Raw genomic sequence first — 21,042 nt, 5'->3', positions numbered from 1 at the left:
CACCCACGGCAGACCGAAGAAGGAAGGCAGGGCCGTCTGGTACCAGTCAAGGCCAGTTGGTCTCCGTGCCTCGGTGGGACAATCCCTTTTATTGATCAGATCAACAAGCACCTACTAGGAAAGTAGGTAGTAGGCAGGATACTAGGTAGGCAGAGTACCACTCCAATGATATCCAGCAATCGTGAGAGGGAAAAGAAGGCCTGGTTGTGCTCTTTTCGAATTACCAGGCGTCTCCAACGCGGACCGTCGAGCCGTGCAAGACGTCAAAAGGCAGGCAAGTGTCAACTTGGCTCCGAGTTGGCCGGGAGGTTACTGCCACTAACGAATCAGATCGGGCCCGAAGTAGAGGGGCTGAGGTGCTGCTACTCTATATTGCGGCAGTGCCTCTTGAAATAGACCCAGTGATGAAACAAGATCCCCTTTGCTAGATCGGCCCTTAAAAAAGAGCAGAGATCGTGGGGAGGTAGTGATGCACAATTGTGCACTGTGAACAACGATGCGATGGAAGGGATAATGAGAGGAAATGAGAGGACATGAACAAGTACCAGCACCAGTAGCACCAGCACCCGCAGTGACAGCAGCAGCCTTCAAGTTCGATGTTCACAAGGCATATGATAATGAAGATGCCATGCACACACACACACACAAACCACCACCACCAAGGGACCCAGATGAGGCGTGAGCAAAGGTGAATGGGAAGAGAGGAAAGAGAAGAGGGCCCGGTAGGAATAATAATGGTTATGACCAAAGCTCCTTCTCCCTGGTAGTAAATAGTTTTGGGAGTCTTGGATCCTCGTCTCCTCACCTTCCTAAACCCATCTGGCAATTGCACTGAGAAGAACTACCATGTACATACAGTAAAGACTGTACTCCGTACACTGGAGGCAATTTGTGACCGATCCAGACTGAATTTCACACCGGCAATTACAGTTTCGACAGGGGGGAAAGGGGAGAAAGTAGGGCATTTACTATTATTATGACAGACAGATTGATGAGTACCGAAAGGCACGGGGTCACCCGTACCGGTCAACTCAGTTTGGTATCCATCCATGAGTAGTGCTTCGGGTTCCTACCCACATACCGTGACCACACACGCTCTCTCTCGCTCTCTCTGGCTATTTACAACCGTCTCACCTCAATTATCATTTCTTCTGCTTTTCGGCACTTTAGTGAATCTCCGTCTTTCGGGTGAACTTCGCTCCCGCTCCACCATGACGCCTAAATCATTGGCGTTCCGCGGATACACGGACGCTGATGGGACAATCAATATAGCCAGCGGGGGAAGGGGGCCAAGGGGGAAAGCCTGGACCGGAGATGGAGGAAAGGGAGAGCAGAGCCTGAGGGGGACCAGGAGAACAGGCACGAGCATCGACCCTTCATCATCGCCCCCCTCCTCCTCCCGATCGAATCATGCCACGGAAATCATCATGGATGGGGAGAATTAGGATTTAGACTTTTATCCAACTGGATATCAGATATTGCCAGCGCGCCCCTCCTAGGCTCTTACAGACTTACGGTCCCTCTCTTCCCGGGGTCCCTTCTTGTTCTGTGCATTGGCTTAGGGCTTGTTGCCAGCGCGCTCTCTTGTTTTTACCCTGTCGGGCTGGCTCTGATGATAATTAGGTTTCCCTACCGGCGCCCCGCAAGATGATCCTCTCGGAAGAGATCCAGCTCTCTGCAACCTTGAGATTCCCGTTAGTCATGATTGCGGCGCTCGAGACTCCGAGACCCAAGCAGAGATAATCTTTTTTTTTTGCGCTTCTTGTTCTTCTCTTATATTTTTTTTTGTTTTTCGGGACGGCAGTTGGCGATAACCTTAGTTTGGCTTGGTCTGGACAATGCGTCCCTTTCCATGACCTACCGTAGTACGTAGTAGTTTAGTGGTAGTATTCTGCAAATGCCTTGACTGCTGGGAGATCGGCCGGTGGATGCCGTCCGAGCGATGACTATGTATGAGTTCAGTTGTTGTGAGCCGCCTCTCAAAAAGCACACTGGCCCATACCGAGGTATACTCTCAGTGAGTGTCGCCTCATGACTAAAGGACTTCCCACGGACTTGCGATCTTCCTCTCGCGACGAATTAGCTCGAAAATAGAATCAATTGCGAGCCGGAGCAACACGGAGCCAACACGAGGGGAAACCTTCGCGAGCGGCTAATCAAAGTAGCATTGATTTGCATAGAGGATCACTCGTTGTCTTGACCTTTGGTAAGGACACAGCAGAAGACGGAGATGAGCAGCGAAAATAGAGTGAATGGAGAAGGGGAAAAAGGGAAGCAAACTCCCTGAATCAACCAGTCATCCAGCCAGCAAGGATCAAAATGGGCAAACCCCCGGACGAAAAGACCGTTCTCTTCCGATCTTACCATACCGACACCGTTTCGGCCGGGCTGTTCAAACTCGGACGAATTCTCCAAGGGCTAACGTTTAGGGAGGGAACCACCGCGGTTCCACCAGCTTATCGTCTTGTTTAGCAGTAGGGCCGGGATGCGGTCGGATTTTCCGTAAAGTGGAGCAGGGCCTGTTTCCCAGCATTGAGCGGACCCATGCGGATGGCATGGCCCTTGTCCGTTATGGCCGGTTAAAACGGAGACCAAGAGCCCAGAAGCAACAAGGATTGGCATCCAAGTCCCCTCTCCATCCCAAGTCATAATCTAGAAGAAGACGAGAAGGAATCCGGCGAAACAGAGCCAAGGATTCCCCAGGCAGAGGCACAGAGCACTTGTTTCTGATCATTCCTTGTAGCTATCGAGGATCGTTGAGCTGTTATTCGTGGGGGTCTCGACACTAAGTGGATTCTGGCGCGCACCCGGAAAACCGACGCAAAAAGAGGGTCTCCCAGAAGACTGCCCGGGCGGTTGGTGGAATTGTGGCGGCTCTAATTGATTTTATTTTCGTGATTTTTTGATTTAGATTATTGTCATTCATATGAGAACGAAAGAACTCGGTTCAGTTGTTCAGTGATTTGTCCATATCCAGGACTGAAAGTGGTCGGAGTGTCTAACGATTCTCAGCATAGGTGCGATTCAAGCTTGCGCTTTAAGAGTACGCCTCACCTCACGATGGGCAGCTCCTTTAACGGTTTGGGGGAGGGGAGGAACCCCCCTCCTCCGGAGGCGGGTTTGTCTCAAGTTTGGCGATCAGATAGATCTGCACCGTCACTTCTGGGCTTCGGACTACGGCGTTAGAACTTAGAACAAGAATGACGGAGGGAAAGTGGAAAATGGGAGGGAGAGCTGATAGTAACGGAGATTTTGCCAGATTGAACCTTGTGCCAAAAAAGAAGTCAGACCAGGCACAAAGTTTGGTCAGAGAAAACTTGGAAAAGATCGGGAATGATTCCCAGTGGGAGAGTTTTCCCCTGGAGAAAATCCCCCCATTTCATGATTAAACCTGTCGATTGCCTGAGAACCCAGGTTGGAATGTTCAATGCTTTACCGTCTAGAGCAAACCATGAATCATCGTAACTGCCGCCGGAGAGACTATCTGGCAACTACCATCGACACTGTTGTCCGAGCCTCCGAGGTCGATTGTCCCTTTGCATCTCTCACCCCCACCTTTCTATAGCTACTCCAACTGCCCAGCACAAGCTCGGAAATGACACATCCAAATGGCTTCCTATCTAGAGGGGCTCAATAGAGTGCTCGTGTCTCAGCAAATAGAATCATCACATCAAGGACAACTACTTCTCCATTTTTTTCACGAATGATATTCCTACGCGGGAGTAGGAAGAGGAGGTAAACACTGATCAGCATTCCTTGTCGTGAGTCGTGACCTGTCCGACTCCAAGCGACAGGGAGCTGCCTCTCGGGAACTCAACAAACGGTTTTTCGGTTCGATCCCTCGGGATTTGGGCGAGCGCAAACCCACTTTCTAGAGTTGTCTCTGCCCTGATGGTGGATTTGGACGGGGGGGGAGAAGTGGCCCCTAGGTTTCTGCACTCACTCCTGACTCGTGCGGGTAAAGGTCGGGGGAACTGCCGCTACGACGACTTTGTACAGTTTGGTGTCGACCATGTCAAGCTTCTCTCCGTCCTTGTGATGCAAACTCGAACCTCAACTGTTGATTCGAGGGAGCAGGTCATCGCGACGTGACGCAGGCACACTAGAACTGATCACCACTTCACATATGCAAGACTCGCCGCCAATCAGACTCATTGGTCACGTGATGACATGATGCTTGACTTGACGGTACTTCTACTGCGTACACTATCGTGAAATAGAATCTCAGGTTTACTACCTTATTAGGCAATTTTGATCGAGTTGAGGGGTTTTCTGTGAAAGAAACCAGCTAATTTGTTGTGATTCTCCTTCTAACGGGGCTGTAGCGGTTCTGGTCAAATTGATATTTTACCAAGAGGTCCAGTATTCCTCCGGACAGCCCAAACCGGTAATTGGGGTTGTTGTCCCGTGCACAAGGTTTCGTAAGTGGTCAATGGCTGATTTGCTAAGGGGAAGAAAAGAGAAAAAAAAAAGGGAAGGTTTGAGGACCGGCCCGGTTCGAGGCGAAGTACACACACACTCGCAGTAGTTCATAAGTTGTGCATATTGGGGTCATAGAACCCATACTAAGTAGTTTCCCTCATCGAGTATATTCAAGGCTTCTAGCCAAGTCTTTTCTCTTCGCTATAGACTTCCACTGCTCTGGTTTCCTTTCATCCCTCAGCCCTTTTCTCATCCAATCCGGCGCTAGGAAGATCCTATCGGCGTCGCACCAGTCCCGGAGATGGACTCCGTTAACCGTAGTAACCGTTCGGGTTACACTTCCGGGAGGTTCAAACTAGTCGGCCAAGACGTTACTGCTCTTATACTCATCTCCCTATATTGGATCATCGACTGGTGGTGGTGCTCGCACCTACTCATAGGTTGGACTACCATAGACCATGTCACTATAGTACGACCCCAACAGCCGCAGTGGTCGACAGGGATGATCTAGTTTCAGCAGGTAAGACGGATGGTGGCGAAAGTCACTGGCGTCTGTGACTAGATCGACGTCCGGTCGACTCGGTCGGAGCATACCGGTGCGGTGCTAGGCTGTTCTGAGTGTAGGGCTTCATGGCGCCTATACTGAGCGGTCCAAGATAGATTTGGTGCGCAGCCGCGGAAATGAGGTTTGTTTCCTCAAGTTCTCTCAAGGCCAGTATCATATATTGCTCACTTAATCAATCTCTCCCCCCTCCCCCTCCCTCTATCCCTGCCATTCCCAATCCTGTTTTAGGTAATACCGTGATATCGGCGTTCAATTTTCCTCCCGTTTGTCGCGTTGGACTGGGCTGGGCTGGAGAGGCGCGGATACTGCCTCCCGCGCCTAGACCAGGGCGGGATCGCACGGCAAAAGCGTAACAGAATCAGGGAGTGTACTCCGAAGTGTACACGCGTTCGAGATGATTTGGGTGTGTTTGTGTGAGTTCAAAATCAAAACAAGCGACGGTCAGGAAACTTTTTTGCACGGCGAAGCGAGATCCCAGGGATGATCTATCAATTACTCATAGTTCCAAGTTGACGTCCCGACTCCCGAGAGCCTCGCGAATCTCACTAGGGAAGGTTGACGCGTAGACTAGACTATTATCCGAGCACCTGGGCCTTTGCTTCGTTGCATTCCCTCCCTCCCAATGGTCCAAATCTCTCCAACCCCATCTCGAATAAAGCAAAGTTTAAAAAAACAATTTCGGTATATGCTCGGGAAAATTCGAGATCTGATCGATAATCGCGCCAATAACCAGGGTTGCCTGCGGCATTTTTTCCAATCTTGGAGTTCGGCATATGAAAAGAAATTGGACGGCACCAACTTTACTCTAAGTCTATATGGAGGTACAGACTAACGTTAGTCTACAGTGCGCCCTAGGTTATACGTCTGTTCGTTCATGCGGCTTGGAAGAAAAAATTAGATTGTGCAGCCTCTTTGCCGGGCGAGATCGTATGATGGTTTCTGGATGTATACAGCGCATAATAGATTTCTTTTCCTCTTGCTTGCTGGAATGGCAGGACCGCTCAACCGATTGGGGGAGATATTGTGGGCTTATTCCCTTCGTTGTCTCGGGATGCGATTTCCGTTAGGTTTACTGAGCGGCAAGCGGCGAACCGCGCTCTCCGTGGAGTTTTTGGTTCTGCAACTTCATGTGTGTATAGAGTACAGGTTGTCAAAACTCGCATAAATTTATATCTTCTATGTAGAGATTCACGCGTTCAGGCTCGCATGTTATTTTACAGCCCTCATTGACAGCTCAACGGCGAACTCACCGACATACAAAGCTTTTTGGACATGACTTTGTATATTCTACCACCACTACATTGAACAAGAGCCCCCATCCCAACCACAGTATATGCTTCATCGACCAAAGGCAAAATGATAACCCAAAAAACCTCTACACAGGCGTACTCCTAATCGTCACCTATGAACAAGCATCAAATCGCATACAAACAAACATACTCCCTATCCTGACCCCCGAAGCACAAGACAACAAACCCAACATCGGCCCTAAACTCCGATCAATTTACACCAACCCAACACCCCCGTACTACCACTCCGTCCTTAAAGAGATTCATAGCATGAATCCAACCTCTTCGGAATGACATCCCGCCACCAGAGTCCAAGACGATTGGAGGCCCAAAATGCCGAAGCCGAATTAGCCAAGGGGAAAACATAAAACAAAAATATCCACCGAGTAACGTAGTTTTGGAAACATGAATGAAACTCCACGGTGGCCTCGGAACCGCGGCTGATATTCCCTTTTCCTTTCCCTTTTGAACTCTACTCACATGTCACCTTCACATTGCCTACAGAGTATATTTATAACCTTCCTGTCCCTTCTGCATTGCAAGCGTTGCGTGTCGGACATACCCGAGCAAGCGGCAGATAGTTCAGCACTGCAGGTTAATACGAACACCTACTCATCCGTGCTAATCAATTCGGAAGAATCCAACGGAGACGACAGGGGAAGCCGGAAAAAGTTATTCGCGGTACAGCACGCCGCTGCACCTCACTTATTTGTACGAACGCCGTTGGAGTTTAGTGGGGGGGTTTTGTCTCTTTGCTTTTGCGCACGGTTGGATTTTGCTTGGCGGGTGGATTTGGGGACGGAACGGGTCGGGTGGAACGGGATATCTATCTTACTTTCATTTCCCCTTGCCCTTACACTTACCCGTGGACCGTGGGGTTTGGCGATGAGGTGCTGCTATCAGGTATCTTGGTTTTGAACGGGAGATATTGGGGGTACTATAGTGTAATGATCGTGCATTGAGTAGTTGGAGTACTGTACCTCTGAGAGGTCCAGTTCGCTGAAGGTCGTATGGCATCTTTGCTCGGATGGATATATACCGACATTGTGGAAAACTCGAGCTGGGGGATCGATATACTACTTCTAGTCTACTAACCCAAGCCGGGAGTGAGATAGCTTGCAGCAAGACAAAGACAACCAGCATCAATGCTTCGAGCTGTCCACGGGATCGTCAGATATAGTTTAAGGGAGCCCACGCAGCAGTTCTCAGGTACACCCAATGCTACGGACAAGAGATCGTACCTTGATCCGAGATGTGAAGTTTCCTTGATCTTCCTACACACTCATACGTGAGCACAGTACAACGGGAGTTTCGTTTGTGGGCAGTTACGCATGGTCCAGCCAAGTATAGCTCGTCATACCTACCCTGCCAGAACCGACCTCGACCAAGCCCATCGCTACCACTCCATCTGTCATCTGCTACAGAGTTACATAGTAGAGTATTGAAGTGATTCCACGCACAAATGACCTGAACCCAACCCAGCCCCCTCTGAAACCAAATCAAAATTGCCACTACCCACACAAGATCGACACTATATCTCCGCAAGCCCGTCGCCCGTCCGCCGTCCACCCCAGAGCCACCGCCAGGAAGCTGCATGGTACTTTTGACACAGGCCGCTACAGCAGCAGCCCGGGCACCACACACAGTCCGGTCTCCGTCTCTCTCATATACGGAGTACAATACATACGAGTAGTACTATACCTGTGGAGCATCAGCAGTGACGGTGGTGGCAAAAACAGAGAGAGGAGGGGAGGGCAACCAACACAACCCGGAATTGAAATTGATACGTCTGAATGATCGTGGCCAGCCCACGGAGCTAGCAGGCCTGTCATGGATTCTCAGCTTCTCAACCTCGGACCGAACCTATCCCATGTTCCGGAGGGGCATGAGCATGAGGAAGAGACCGATCAATAGTCTAGTTGACTCTGTCAGTCTGCCAGACTCTTTGCCAAGGGATCAGCAGGAAGAGGTTGATTGATGCTGTCCTCTTTCGAATTAAGCAACTGGGAACCCAAGAAAGAATGATACTTGTCCTTTTGCTGTCTCGCATACTGAGTAGGTGGTAGTAGAGACCGCAATTGTTTAATCCCACCAATGGTGGTCAAGGTATAAGATGATGATTACCTGGATGGTTACTGAGAGTGCATATTACCTCACTCTCTACTACTAGGTGCTCACTTGTTTAAGTACCTATTAGCAATATACACATGCACATACTTTAAACCCTCCACTTTCACTTTCCCAGGCATCAACTCCCTCATCCCCACAAACGATCCACCTATTCATCTAAACGGAATAAATCAGACCAGACCATCATCTACAAGGCTACAGCCCCCTTCACCAGGACCGAAAAGGCCAGCCCACCTCTTAGAAGTAGCTAGTGAGTCCTCAACTCCACAAGCTACTATACAGCACCCATCATAAGAAACAGGGGTCACCTCTGACAGCCCGGATGGCGGAACCCCCATCCATCCCGCAACGGTGCAAACGAAGGCCTCGGTAGGATCCGGTGATTCGCTGTGGTTTAGTCTCCATGGCCCTGTACGTCGCTGGGAACTTAAATACGTACAGTACATATAGTAACGTTACTACTCACGTAAATCAGTCCAAGACATGTTCATCTAAACAACCCATTAGTTGCATGAAGAAAACCCACATCAAGACTGGCAGCCTAGCAAGAGGACAGCAACCCCTTGAGCAACCATATCAGAATATGGTAGGCCATTCCCCCTGAGGGCACACCACCAACCCCCGGAGCCCACTACGAGTACCATACAATCACAACCTCAAAAAAACAAAACCATATTCATATCCCTATCCCCTAGACATAGCCCCCTAGACAAACAAACCACCACCCCTACTCCCCTCCCCAAATCCAAAACCCCAGTAACCATAGGATACGAAACGACGGCTGCCTATACTACCTATAGTACTCCCTACTCATAACGAACCCCGCAACCCCAAAAAGAACCAAGCCACAACATGATTCATGCTACCGTAGGCCCCCCTCCCTAGAAATCCGAATAACTTACCGACCGGAGTTGAACGACTAGGCTACTAGCACATTAGTTGATGAACTTATAGGGGATCCCAGTCAATAGTGGCCTGAGCTTTTGGATTCCATTACTCTGAGGGGTATTTCAATTCTGCTAGGGAATAACAACCACCACCACCCATAACCCAGCCTGACCCAGACCAAACACCTCACGCACTAAAGTGAACGAAGGTAGAACCAAGCTAACCCGGATCGCGATGAGCAGGACACCCAAAGAAAATAATCCCTTACTAGATTAAACTGCTTCGGAAGCTGGAACCCACAGCAGGGCGTCGGATTCAGGCTCAGCTTCTCGAGAAAGCTAAGTTGATGGGGTTGTTGATTAGTTGGCCGGAAGGTAGGGAGTAGTTCGTGCCTTGTGTCAGTCATCACATGAAACCGACGACCGGCAAACAACAACAACCACCGGCAAAAAAACTCAATCAGACAGGTAATCAATCTAATAGCCCGGGTAGATTGATTGTCAGGGGTTTTGGTTTGGTGGCTTCTACCCTTTCGGGGAAAGGAATCATGTTGGTTGGGCGGGTTTGCTTTTAGGTGGTCAAATGTTTAATTTTTTTTAGCATGGGTACTGTACTTAGAGTTGGAGAAGGCTGGCTGGCTGGCTGGCTGGGCTGAGGTTGAGGTTGAGCTGGACTGGACGTTCGGGATGTCGGGCCGAGATAAGTTTCATGATGAGGTGATGTAACATCATGCAGCTTCGGATTATATGGGTCGATGGGTAAGGTTGGTAGATGGTTGGGAACGAACGGGATGAGGGATTATTGGGATGCAGGACGGGAGCATGCAAAAGAAAAAGGATGCAGGATTCGTGATTGCGATCCTTTCGGGTTTGAGGTGTTCAGGTTGGTTGTGTTGAGTGCTGCTAATTTGAGGTGGTGACACTAGCCGTGGCCGACAGAAATCTCTGTCCATCCGCGATAAAAATACCAGTCAGACAACTACCGATGAAGCGATCAGCATACGCTAGATACTAAAATCGCCAAGATTACGTTACACTACTACAGATGAAACCCTCAAGTAACTACAAATCCATCTCATTAAAAACGTCATGGGGTATTGCAAATCCTGTTCATTTGCTCTTGCTACCAGTTTTAGAAAAAAAGACCACATTAGAAAACGCAAACACTCATCGGGCCGTCATCCAAGAACCATCTAAGCCTCGTAGAGGGTGTCGAGGAACTTCTTGGAGACACGCTCGGGCTTGCCGCTCTCAAGGGGCTTCTGGCCGAGCTTCTCCTTGGAGAAAGCAGCAGCGTAGGGGTTGAGGCGGAGCATAACCTGCTTGTTGCGGAGAGGGTTCTTCTTCTGGACAGCAGCGCGCTTGGTGCGGGCCTCACCCTTGGGAGCGCGGAGCACGGACTGGATCTCAGAGGAGTTGATGAGACGGGCCAGGTCGGCGTTGGCGACAAGGTTGGAGGGAAGGAGGTAGTCCTTCTTGAGGGCGGCGGGGGTGGTGGTGCTGCCGTAGACCTGGTCAAGGGCCTCGAAGGCGGCGGAGGACCAGACGACGAAGCGACCGAGGTGGCCACCGGGGGCGAGCTGGAGGAGGTTGAGGGAGAAGACGGAGGAGGTCTCGACACCGGGGATGTTGCGGAAGGCACGGACGAGCTCCTTGCCATCAACCTCGGGGTTGTAGACAACGAGGGGACCGCGGCGCTGGCGGAAGCGGCGGTTCCTCAGCTTACCCTTACCAGCACGGAGCTTGCGGGACTTCTGGACCTTGACGAGGTCGGCGCCAGCACCGATGGCCTGGAGGAGGGCAACGGCGGCCTTGGTCTTGCTGATGGCAGCGTTCTCGAAGGTCTTGGACTCAACGACGAGGGGAACCTCGGGGACGTTGGCGACACGGTGACCGCGGGCGAAGAGGAGGGAGGGAACGGAGGAGGCAGCGAGGGCAGAGGCGGTAGCGAAACGTCTGCAGGCAATCCTGGTCAATCTCTTCCTCCCATGCGCGAAGAACGGTGTATCTCATACCTCTGGCCAACGTTGACCTTCTGGTGCCACTTACGCCAGACCTTGGTAGGAGCGAACATGCGACCGGAACGGCACTGGTTACCGAAAGCAGCCTGACCAGCACGGTGAGTACCACCACCGGAGACACGGGGGATACGAGCGACAGCACGACCTGCAAATCCGATCCCGATCAGTCCCTGAAAACTCTGCCTCCCTTCTTCAATTCAAGTTCCAACGTACCGGTACCCCAGGACTCAGCGGAAGTCTGTTCACCAGCCTTCTCGCTCACGGCATAGGGCTGTCTCTTGTTCTTGGCAATGCCGGTGTGCACCTGCCTGTAATTCGCAATCCGTCAGCCTTTTCCATCCCGGTCGTAAACTTCTTCTTCGTGTCTCGGATTCCCTCAAGATCGAAAAACATACTGAACAATGTCAGGACGGATGGGCGCAGAGAAAACGGCGGGAAGGGGAGCAGTGGCCCCGCTGGGCTTGCCCTCGGCCGTGGCGATGGTGACGGTAGGACGAGACGCCATTGTTGTCGACGGGGTGTGGTGGTCGTTATCGTCGTTCGAGGTTGAAGATCGAGTATCTCAAAGATGAGCCTGCGCAAATTTTCGCTTAGCCCGAACCGCCCGTCGTGGGTGCGGCAATGCCCTAGCCCTGATTTCTGTTTTGGGAGCCCGCCAGCTGGCCGCCAGAGCGGGCTGATGCCTGAGGCGGCAAAAAAGTGTGGAGTATTTGAGCTTTCGGCTCCATCAACGAGATCTTTAGAGAGAGCATATACGTCGTCATAGTCCTATACTTCCTTTGTTCTGCGTAGTTTGATGCTGGCTAGACAAAAGCTATTAGGCCAAGATGCTTCTACTGCTTCACTTGAGCGGAGATTGTAACAGTCAATCCAACATTTGCGTAATACGCGGTTCATGCATGATGTAGTTACCCTGAGCAGGGCAAGGATACATACACAATGGGCCGCCGGTTGAGTAGTCCCCGGCAGTTGGTCAATGCAGACAGGCTTGGATGTTGTCTATGCTAACACTGTTCAATCAGCTATGACCAACTTATCGTGGGATAAGCATGATACAGGATGTCTGCAATCCTACGAAGCTGTGTACTCACTCCAAGAGGAATTATCCATTACAAAGGTTACAAGGGAACAAAGCCACTGATACTGGCCAGCAGTATATTCTCCTATCTCGATATGCTGTATCTTGTTTAGGTCGTGAATGTACAAAATGAGCGAACCCCCGAAGAGCCTTTCACATGCGCATGCATAGTGGGTGAAAATGAATGTTTAAATGATCATGAAATTCGTTATGAAATAAGGTGGTGGTTGAAGCGTTCAAACGTGTTGGTGACCTCCGTGGGCACGACGTCTGGCGCGCATCTCAGTCACATCGCGCTTGGACTTGGCAGTAGCGATGGAGAGGTCGGCGCTCTGGCCTGGCGTGCACTGGGTGCCGCTCGCCATAGCCTGGGAAGCGGTCCACTTGCCATTGGCGCAACGCTGGAAGGAAGAGCCATTGATGCAATTCCACTGGCCCTCCGTGCTGCAAGAGCCGGACAGGGCACCAGAGGTCGATGTGCTAGTGCTGCCGGATCCAGAAGAACCCGATCCAGCGGAAGCTTGAGGGGAAGCCCCGGAGGAAGCTCCGGAAGAAGTTCCAGAGGAAGTTCCAGACGAAGATCCCGCCGAAGAACCGGAAGAAGACCCAGACGAAGCAGAACTTGCTGCTGGAGGCGCCGCATAAACGGTGTTTGCAGCGGCCGTGGCAGTTGAGGTACTGTAAGATCCGGTGTTCGCATTGGCGTTGGCGACGACCGCACTAGAGACGGCAGCAGCTGCGCTCGATGCAGCACCCGAGCCGGAGCCAGAGCTGGAGCTCGTACCAGAGCTGGTCTCAGAGCTGGTCCCAGAGCTCGTGTCACCGGCACCGCCAAAGGTAGCAGTACCAGTGCAGGCAGCGCTGCCCTCGGGTGCCAAGTTGCTGGCCTCACCAAGGTACTGCACATCGGCACCAGGCTGGGGGAAGCGGATATCGACACCCTCCTTGGTAGTGCAGCCGTTGACGTTGGCGACGAACATGGGAGGGAAGCTGGATGAACGCTCCTCCAATTTCGGCATCACGCGGGAACGCTTGGAGCTGGAGCCGCCTGTGACCTCAAGAGGGGCGCAGTTCATGTACATCTCGCGGTTGCCGATGCGGTTGAACCAGGTCCAGGCCAGAGTGTATTTGCCAGCAGTGATCCCCTCAGGAATGGTGTAGTTGAAGGAATACGGATCCACGCCATTGGGATCCGCGGGGAGGTTTCCGTCAACATTAGCAGGACAGCCGCCCTCAAACGACTTGATGACCATCCACGATGAGTCTTTGGTAGGCTCTAGATCCGTGGTCAGACTAATCTGACAGGATCCTCCACCGTGGACGGCACTGCCCTGGAAGGTCAGTGGCATGCTCTCGCCGACAGCTGCCTTGTTCCATTCGGTGACTTGGTAGGTGTTGGAACGGAGCTTGCAGGGGAAGTCACTGCCGTCAGCCGCCAGGGGCGAGTTGTTGAGAGTATCCTTGCCGTAGGGAACAGGCTTGGACATGATCATGTGTCCTTCAACAGCGGACAGGCCGAGCAGGGTAACTGCCACGAAAGTCGACTTGGAGAACATGGTGGTTGGTTCGTAAAGCGTTAGACTGTTCAACAGTTGGAAAAGTGATGGTAAAATAGTGTTCAAATCGTGCCAGACGAATAGGAACTGATGTTTGAAGGTTTGAAGGACGGAACAACTGATGTAACTAGGTTAGCAAGGTGCTTTTTATATCTCGTACATATGAATGTTAAAGATCAATGACCGATGCAATCCATAGAAGATCTCCGTATAGAAGACCGTGCATAACACATGGGCATAACACATCGATGTGCACAGAGAAAATTACCTTTATGCAGAGCGGACAACAAAGAAGCCACAGGTCAAAGAATGGTTTTGTGGCGGAAGATGTCACCAAACAATATTTGTTCTTTGTTGATTCGAAGGAAGGAATATCGGAGACTGCCGCAGGCAGGTTCACCGCAAAGATGCAAGTAAAAGAATGAGGGAAGGAAAAGAAAGACAGGACTAGCCTGCGAAGCTGTCGAACAAGCGTAAAGGGTGAAAGGACTGAACGCTCCAGCGCGGGATGAGTGAAGGAAAGGAAAGAGAATGCCCAGCCCTGGTGTTACAGGGGGGATTATATAGCATTGTCATGGTTCAGAATTGCAAGCGCCATGATTCAGGCGACAGGTAACAATCAGGGATGCAACTCAAAGACATGCATTGATGTGTACTATGTAGGTGCAGTTGAATGGGTACAGTTCAATGTACAGTAGAAAGTTTGGAGAAGATGAGAATGGAAAAGTATAGTGCAGGTGAAACGGTGACTGCTCAGGGCGGATCTTGTCGCACCATCAGCCCGGCGCTTCGGATCATTGGCCGTGGAAGGATCGATTGGCGCCGGCCCACTGCCAATCATCACTGCAGTTTGTAAGTTTTGTCGCTCTCGATTTCAGGTACAAATAATCCCTAGTGGAACATGGCTTTCTTCAAGGCCCGATTGAATGCTCATTTGATTGACATGAACCCTGATGAACCCTCCTCAATGGAATAGAACTACCCGATCTGTCGCAAAGTCCAATCTGTCCACCCAATCACCACCACACATTGACATTTCCTCATCTCAACTCCTCATCGCCTCGCAACTTACAAGTCACATCTCCCCCGACTAGGTCAACTAAACACAAACCCTGCGTCTCGGACCCTTACTTCCATCTCAAAATTTCCGCTCGACCTGGGTCATGTAGCCACTCATGGTCAACTATCCGGTTTTGAGTTGCGATGATGTGTATGTATGCGCGCGCACCTTTCGGACTTCTCCCTGTCCGGGATCAGATCTACAAACGCACTTCCGTCTGATACCACATCGCATGTGAATCCATAAACTAGGATAGCACATTTGCCTCTCACAAGTTTGGTCACCCTCTCAGTCATTCCCCACCCGGATCGCTTATCATAAGGTCCATTACCATCAGATCGCCAACAATATTGCAGTGCTGCTTTAGTCTATGTGTATCAGTCACAGAATCAGGGCAAAACGACCGACTCAGCCAACCAATCCACGCAAGCTCAAAGACAGACATCCGAGCCGATACAACCAGGAGAAAAAAAGTCTATCGTCCTCCACTCATGCCTTGGAAACTCATTTGCAGACTGCAGCTGAGTTTTGGACAATCCTGCCTATCCATTCCCTGACTGGTCCGACTTGGCGCTTGGTGGCGAACAAAGTCAAACCAGATGTCTTACTGGTAAAAAACTATATTGATCGGTTGGACGGAGTGCGGCTTGAGTCATGCCCAAAGTACTGTACCTGCGTCTTCCCTCAATCCTACCTTGAGGGCGTGTATAACAATAATTCTGTGGTTGGGAATCAAGGGGACCGACCGAGGTAAGAACCGAAGAAGACCTAGTGCAGGTGCAGTCCGTACCTGCGCAACCTTTCCCAACCACCGCCGCTCCATGGTTCCAAGCTGATCCCCGCGGACCTTGTCGGCGCAAAACTCTGGCTCTGGGATTTGTGGAGTCTGCCATTCTGGTTCTTTGCTGCCTGTCGGAGACCTCCGCTAAACTTCGGTTGCAATCTCCGCATTAGAACTTCGATGCCTTTTGTGTCGACGTTATTTGCAAAAAACCGATGCCTACCGGTTAATGCACGGCACACTGCGCCTCTTACACCATATGCATAATGCATTACAGTACATACGCCCAGTTGCTTGACTTGGATGAGGTGGACTACACATGAGTGCACATCCGCCGTGAACACCAGTCAATGACTCAGGCCACGATCGCTCCACTGGATCGAACAAGACCTGCAATCACTGAGCCAAGCATCGTAATTTCGCTAACCAGCTTCAAGGGCTCATCTCCTTGGCCATAGCCATACCCAACCCCATCCCCAATACAACCTCATCAACTGAGCCAGATCACTAGTCCATGCCAAGAAACCACAGATCGCGGCTACCTTCGGCTGTCAGGTAGCCTGAAACTGTCTTCGTGGGAACATGATCAAAACCTACTTGAAACGAGCCACCGCGGGAGATTCGCAGCCGTCACTTTAAGCGAAGGGAGCCGGTCACCTTCATCTCCTGACCTGCCCTATGATATAGACATTCTGAGCCTGTCTGCGGGAACGTTGAATCTTAAAGTGAGTTTGTGGCTGTTTTTCGTTCGGTAGAGGGAAATTGGCTGTACCTGGGTTGGATCAGGAGATTGAAAGCAGAATGTGCTGCATATGACAGGTACCAGCCACGATGGGTTATTGTCTCGGGTCACATCACGGAACTATATGTTCTCGGGAGGTGTATTGCAGTCTATCTACCTGTATTTACTATACATGTTAGAAGTTATTTAATACATGTAGCTCATCGCTTGCGCCATGAGTTACCAGCTGGACCAGTAGCCACAGCCTCTGGCTGCATTGACAACCCTCGCTCATGAGGGTTGCATGCTCCTCCGTCACAACATCCGTATTTGGTTGAATCCAGGATGCGGCGCAGTCAGAGCGGTGTTTCCAGCGACCGAAATCCCTGAATCGAAGAAGGTGTCCCGATGGCCTGGGGCAGGTAGTGCGAATTTCGCTAACCCACCAGCAGGACGCATGGATGCCATTATGGTCATGTCAAGCAGCAGTCCGTTCGCAGCAGCAATTGACGCTGCACCAGTTCAAGCCTTGCCAGGAAGCAGACTGGATTATGCAAGACCGGTGAGCAGCCGAGCAAACCCATTTCCCACGACCCAACATCAGCCCACAGCCCACAGCCAAAGCCATGCAATTCATCTCTTCCCCTTCTTCTTCTTGCCCCCCTCCCCATTCCCACCAGACGACTCCCTCACAAACCCACCCTTAACCAACGCATCCCTCGCCGCCGCATTAATGATCCTAAACCGATCCGGCCCCAACAACACCCCCCCATACCACCTCGTCACGACCACGACCACATCCCAAACATCCATCAACTGCATGAGATGCAACAACCGTCCCCCAGCCGCCGTCTCTCCATCATCATCACAGTCCTGCACAATCGACACATCCCCTGCTACAGTAGCATCACCACCACCGTCAGCAGAAGAATCCCCCCTCCCACCAGCCACACCGGGATTCTTCCTCTCCCGTATCCTCCACGCACTAATATTATGCGTCGCGGCCGCGACCTTCTTCTCGCTCGCCAACAGATAATCCAGAAACGCTCTCGCCTGGCCCAGACTCGTCACGCGGGCCGCCCGCCCCACGAACACGGATTTCTTTTCCGTGATCACCTCCGAGAGCATCCATTCCGGTGGGGCGGGGAGGCCGAACGTCTCGTGCAGTTGCGTCGCCGGCGGTGTTGTTGAGTCCGTGTGAAAAGGCTTCTCGTGCGCATGCGCTGCGCCCGTCCCGTTGTTGTGGCTGTTGCTGTTGCTGTTGCTGTTGCTTGAGTCATCGGTACTGGTGGTGGCCGTGGTGGTTGTGGTGGTGATGCTGGTGGTGGTGGTGGTACTCTCCCCGCCGACGCCGATCTCCGTGAACGCCGTCTCCGCCTCGGAGATCAGATCGAATAGACATACCGAGCCGGCGGTGTGGACTCGGGACAGGATGGCGGCGAGGATGTCGATGGCGAGTTTGCCTTCGCCGCGGGCGGCGGTCGAGGCCGTGCCTTGGATGAGCGGGGGGGTGTCCGGGTAGGTTGCGGGGAAGCCGAGGAGAAAGGAGAGGTGTGGGTGGTTGGGGATTTGGAGTTTGAGGGTTGTTTGTGTGGGTTCGCTGCTGGTGGTGGTGCTGCTGCTACCCAGATCGAGGGCGGAGGGGGGCGTGGCCGTGCTGGAGATTGTGAGGGTGTCTGGGTCGTAGATCGCGTTGATGGCTTCGATTTCTTCGGCGAGGTCAGGATTTGTGAGCGGCATCTTCGTTCGGGTTTGTAGAGGTCAGAGAGGGGGTTTGGGGAGGGGGGTTTAAGGGAGTGGAAGGGGATGCGTAAGGTGGGTGTGGTCAGTCTTGCGATAAAATGCGGATGTAATTTCGGAGGTAGTGAGGGGGGGAGATTTGATGAGGGGAAGGGTTTCTGTTGGGCTTTGTTTCTTGTGGTCATAACGCGTGAATGGGATCCTCTTTCCCAATCAGGCCTTATAGCTCAATGGTAGGGCGTCAGTTTTCGGTACTGAAGGTTCTGGGTTCGAGTCCCAGTGGGGTCGCTTTCTTTTTCGCTTTTGTTTTGTTGTCTAGTCTCTTTTTGCTAGTTCGAATTTAAGCTTGTTTCAGATGGTGTGCTGGTTTGAATGGGATGGGATGTCTTTGACGTGGTAGGTCTTCTATGAATCATAGTTACGAATACTTTGTCTCGTCGTCACGGGTACAGTACGTAGTATCACCAAGAAATGCATCAACCACTCAACACCCCAACCCTATCATATTCGCCGGTCCCTCCAACTGCAACCTCTGCAGCATCACCTCCTCATCCTCCAATCCATCCAAGTCCTTCCTCTTCCAGAAAGCCCGGAACCCGTCCACCAACCGCCGAGTAATGCCGGCGACCTCCTCCGCGGGCATCGCCGCGAAGCAAAGCCGGAAGTACTGCTGCGAGCGGATGACCGCCGCCGGGGTGGGCGCGAACAATGACCCGGGACTCATCAGACACAGGTACGGTTTCTCCATAAGCTGCAGCCAGAGCGCCTTGCTCAAGCGCTCGGCCCCGTACCTCTGCAGCAAGGGATGCGTCTCGATGCTGACCTTCAGCCACACGAACATGCCGCCAGTGGGCCACCGAAAGTCATACATCTGCACCTTATCCAGCACCTCCCAGGCACCTGCTTCTGCGTTTGCTTCTGTGCCTGCGGCTGCTTCTGCGCCGTCCGTATCGACCAAATACTTCCCCTCCTCCAGGACCGTGCACATGTCGCGCATGCGCTGCTCGTAGCTCGCGCGCAGCCCTTCCAGCCACCGCACCCAGCCATCCATCTGCCAAGCGCGCGGCTCGCCCCTGCCCTTGCTCTTGCGATTTGAAGAATCGCCCTTACCATCAGTATTAACCTGCTGACCCAGGATCAACTCCGCCACCATGGCCTGCACGAACCCGGACGGCTGCTGGGTACTCGTCTCGGTGATGCGGGTCAGCCGCTCGATGAAGGCCGGCTGGGCGGTGATCCAGCCCAGCCGACACCCGGGGGCGATCGTCTTGGAGAAGGTGTCCAGCCGCACGACGCGGCCGTCCGTGTCCACCGACAGATACGAGGGGACCAGCGAGTCCAGGAACGCGTACCCGGAGGACCGGCCGTGGGCGTTGTAGTTGGGTGGGGTTGGGTGGACCGCCGCGGGCGAGCCGCGGTACTGGGCCTCCGTGGCCGCCGCGGACGGGTACTGGAGGTTCCAGTACGGGTCGTCTTCGATGATCAGGATGTCGTACCGCTGACACAGCGCATAGATCTCCTTCCGGCGGGCCACGGACAGAGTCCCGCCCGTGGGATTTTGGCCGATTCTGCAGGCAGGCAGGTGGGCAGCGAGTCAGCTCGTGGTTGCTTGATAAACGAAGAATGGACCGGGGGGGGGAGGTTGAGAAACCTACGTGATGGTGTACATCAGATGCGGGCGACGACCTTTCTTGAAATCCCAGTTTTCCAGCACATCCGCCAACCCGCCCTTGCCGTGCGCGAGCATCCCCTCCGCGTCGATGGCGACGGTGGCGACGTTGACGCCCCGTGGCTGGAAGGTCTGGATGGCGTTCATAAAGACAAACTCCTCGCAGAGCACGCCCTCCCGTTGGTTGATCCAATCGCGCCGCGGATCCCACGCGGTGGTGAACGCCTCCACGGCCTTGGACAGGCCATCGGTCGCCCCCGTCGTGAGCAGGGTCGCCGGTCCGCCCGCGTAGGGGACATTGGGGTGGAGATGCTCGCGGGCGAACTCCCGCACAAACGTGGCCAGCGCCGGCAGCCCCTCGGCGGTGCCATACTGCAGGGCCGTGGCGACATCGATCTTGTGGAGCGTGTTGGCCTGGGGGGTTTCTTTGGGGACGACCATGCGGTCCGTGGCCCGCGCGTCTCCGTTTCCTGTGGTTGTTGTCACCGCGAATCGCTGGGGGTGGGCGACCGTGGCCTCGAGGGTTTCGTAGGGGAAGTATGACGCATTTGGCAAGCCTGATGTCGTGCGCGGTAAGTGAGGGGAAGACGTGGTGATGCTGGGATCACGCAAGAGGATCGAGAACAATGCTCACTCACCACCCGCCATATTATCGACATTGGGTCGAATCATGTACTTGTACAGGCTCTTCACCAGACTGTTCTCGCGTCTCTTGGTCACCGCCGAGAGATGATGCGACAAGTCGAGCGGAGGCGACTTTTGGAGGTTGGAGTATGCCATGATGATCCCGACCGATGTCTCGCAATCAGTCGCCAATGTCCGGAGTATGAATCAAGAACTGAGCAAAAACTAAAGGGGATAATGATTCAATTACCCAAGCACGGGCGCGAGGACGAAGACCGTTGGGTCTATATAGAGCAGACGTTATCGCCGTGCTTGATAAGCAGGCCACGATAAACCTAGACCTTGGTTCGAGGACCCAGACCCACAGGGAGGGATCCTGACAGCAGCCCTTCATGAAGACCGTTGAATGGACCAGATAAGTTATGTCCGTGCAGTGCTTGCTGGGGGTAGGATGTGACTCGTGGGGAGAGTGTAGATAGGGTTGGGATCGCAATCCTGA

The 21,042-nt window shown here is 52.6% G+C and overlaps 4 protein-coding genes and 1 non-coding gene across 5 annotated transcripts; 1 reads left to right on the top strand and 4 right to left on the bottom strand.

Moving 5' to 3' along the window:
• Positions 1-10,259: 10,259 nt before the first annotated feature.
• Positions 10,260-11,851, bottom strand: ASPACDRAFT_81917 (60S ribosomal protein uL4). Its single transcript, XM_020205978.1, has 4 exons — positions 11,710-11,851; positions 11,528-11,622; positions 11,309-11,459; positions 10,260-11,249 (listed from the first exon to the last, which is right to left on the bottom strand). Exons 1-4 carry the CDS (start codon positions 11,817-11,819, stop codon positions 10,487-10,489), a joined length of 1,119 nt encoding a protein of 372 aa, XP_020051775.1. The 5' UTR covers positions 11,820-11,851; the 3' UTR covers positions 10,260-10,486.
• Positions 11,852-12,640: 789 nt separating this feature from the next.
• Positions 12,641-13,948, bottom strand: ASPACDRAFT_16626 (lytic polysaccharide monooxygenase AA11 family protein; the record flags this gene model as incomplete). Its single annotated transcript, XM_020197168.1, has 1 exon — positions 12,641-13,948. A coding segment is annotated over one exon (1,308 nt), but the record flags the coding sequence as incomplete, so codon positions are not given.
• Positions 13,949-17,143: 3,195 nt separating this feature from the next.
• ASPACDRAFT_36206 (IMPACT family protein) lies at positions 17,144-18,250 on the bottom strand (the record flags this gene model as incomplete). The annotated part of the gene is made up of 2 exons (XM_020200189.1): positions 17,144-17,733; positions 17,848-18,250. The coding sequence occupies 2 exons, from the start codon at positions 18,248-18,250 to the stop codon at positions 17,144-17,146; spliced, it is 993 nt and encodes a 330-aa protein (XP_020051773.1).
• Positions 18,251-18,466: 216 nt separating this feature from the next.
• Positions 18,467-18,538, top strand: ASPACDRAFT_t298. The gene has a single exon. It is a non-coding gene; the product is annotated as a tRNA-Arg (tRNA).
• Positions 18,539-18,616: 78 nt separating this feature from the next.
• On the bottom strand, positions 18,617-20,699 carry ASPACDRAFT_1876164 (putative aromatic amino acid aminotransferase; the record flags this gene model as incomplete). The annotated part of the gene is made up of 3 exons (XM_020198077.1): positions 18,617-19,818; positions 19,906-20,476; positions 20,558-20,699. The coding sequence occupies 3 exons, from the start codon at positions 20,697-20,699 to the stop codon at positions 18,735-18,737; spliced, it is 1,797 nt and encodes a 598-aa protein (XP_020051772.1). The 3' UTR covers positions 18,617-18,734.
• Positions 20,700-21,042: the final 343 nt, after the last annotated feature.

Source organism: Aspergillus aculeatus (genome assembly GCF_001890905.1).
Source record: "Aspergillus aculeatus ATCC 16872 unplaced genomic scaffold ASPACscaffold_20, whole genome shotgun sequence".
Classification (NCBI taxonomy): domain Eukaryota; kingdom Fungi; phylum Ascomycota; class Eurotiomycetes; order Eurotiales; family Aspergillaceae; genus Aspergillus; species Aspergillus aculeatus.
The sequence above is the reverse complement of the archived record's forward strand: the minus strand, read 5'-3'. Positions and strand labels throughout refer to the sequence as shown.

What these genes read in the sequence shown, in the direction of transcription:
- ASPACDRAFT_81917 (XM_020205978.1), bottom strand. Translation starts at nt 11,819, where the DNA reads ATGGCGTCTCGTCCTACCGTCACCATCGCCACGGCCGAGGGCAAGCCC. An exon ending in CGCTGAGTCCTGGGGTACCG is followed by an intron (nt 11,460 to 11,527) that starts GTACGTTGGAAC and finishes TCGGATTTGCAG; the next exon opens with GTCGTGCTGTCGCTCGTATC. An exon ending in AAGGTCAACGTTGGCCAGAG is followed by an intron (nt 11,250 to 11,308) that starts GTATGAGATACA and finishes GATTGCCTGCAG; the next exon opens with ACGTTTCGCTACCGCCTCTG.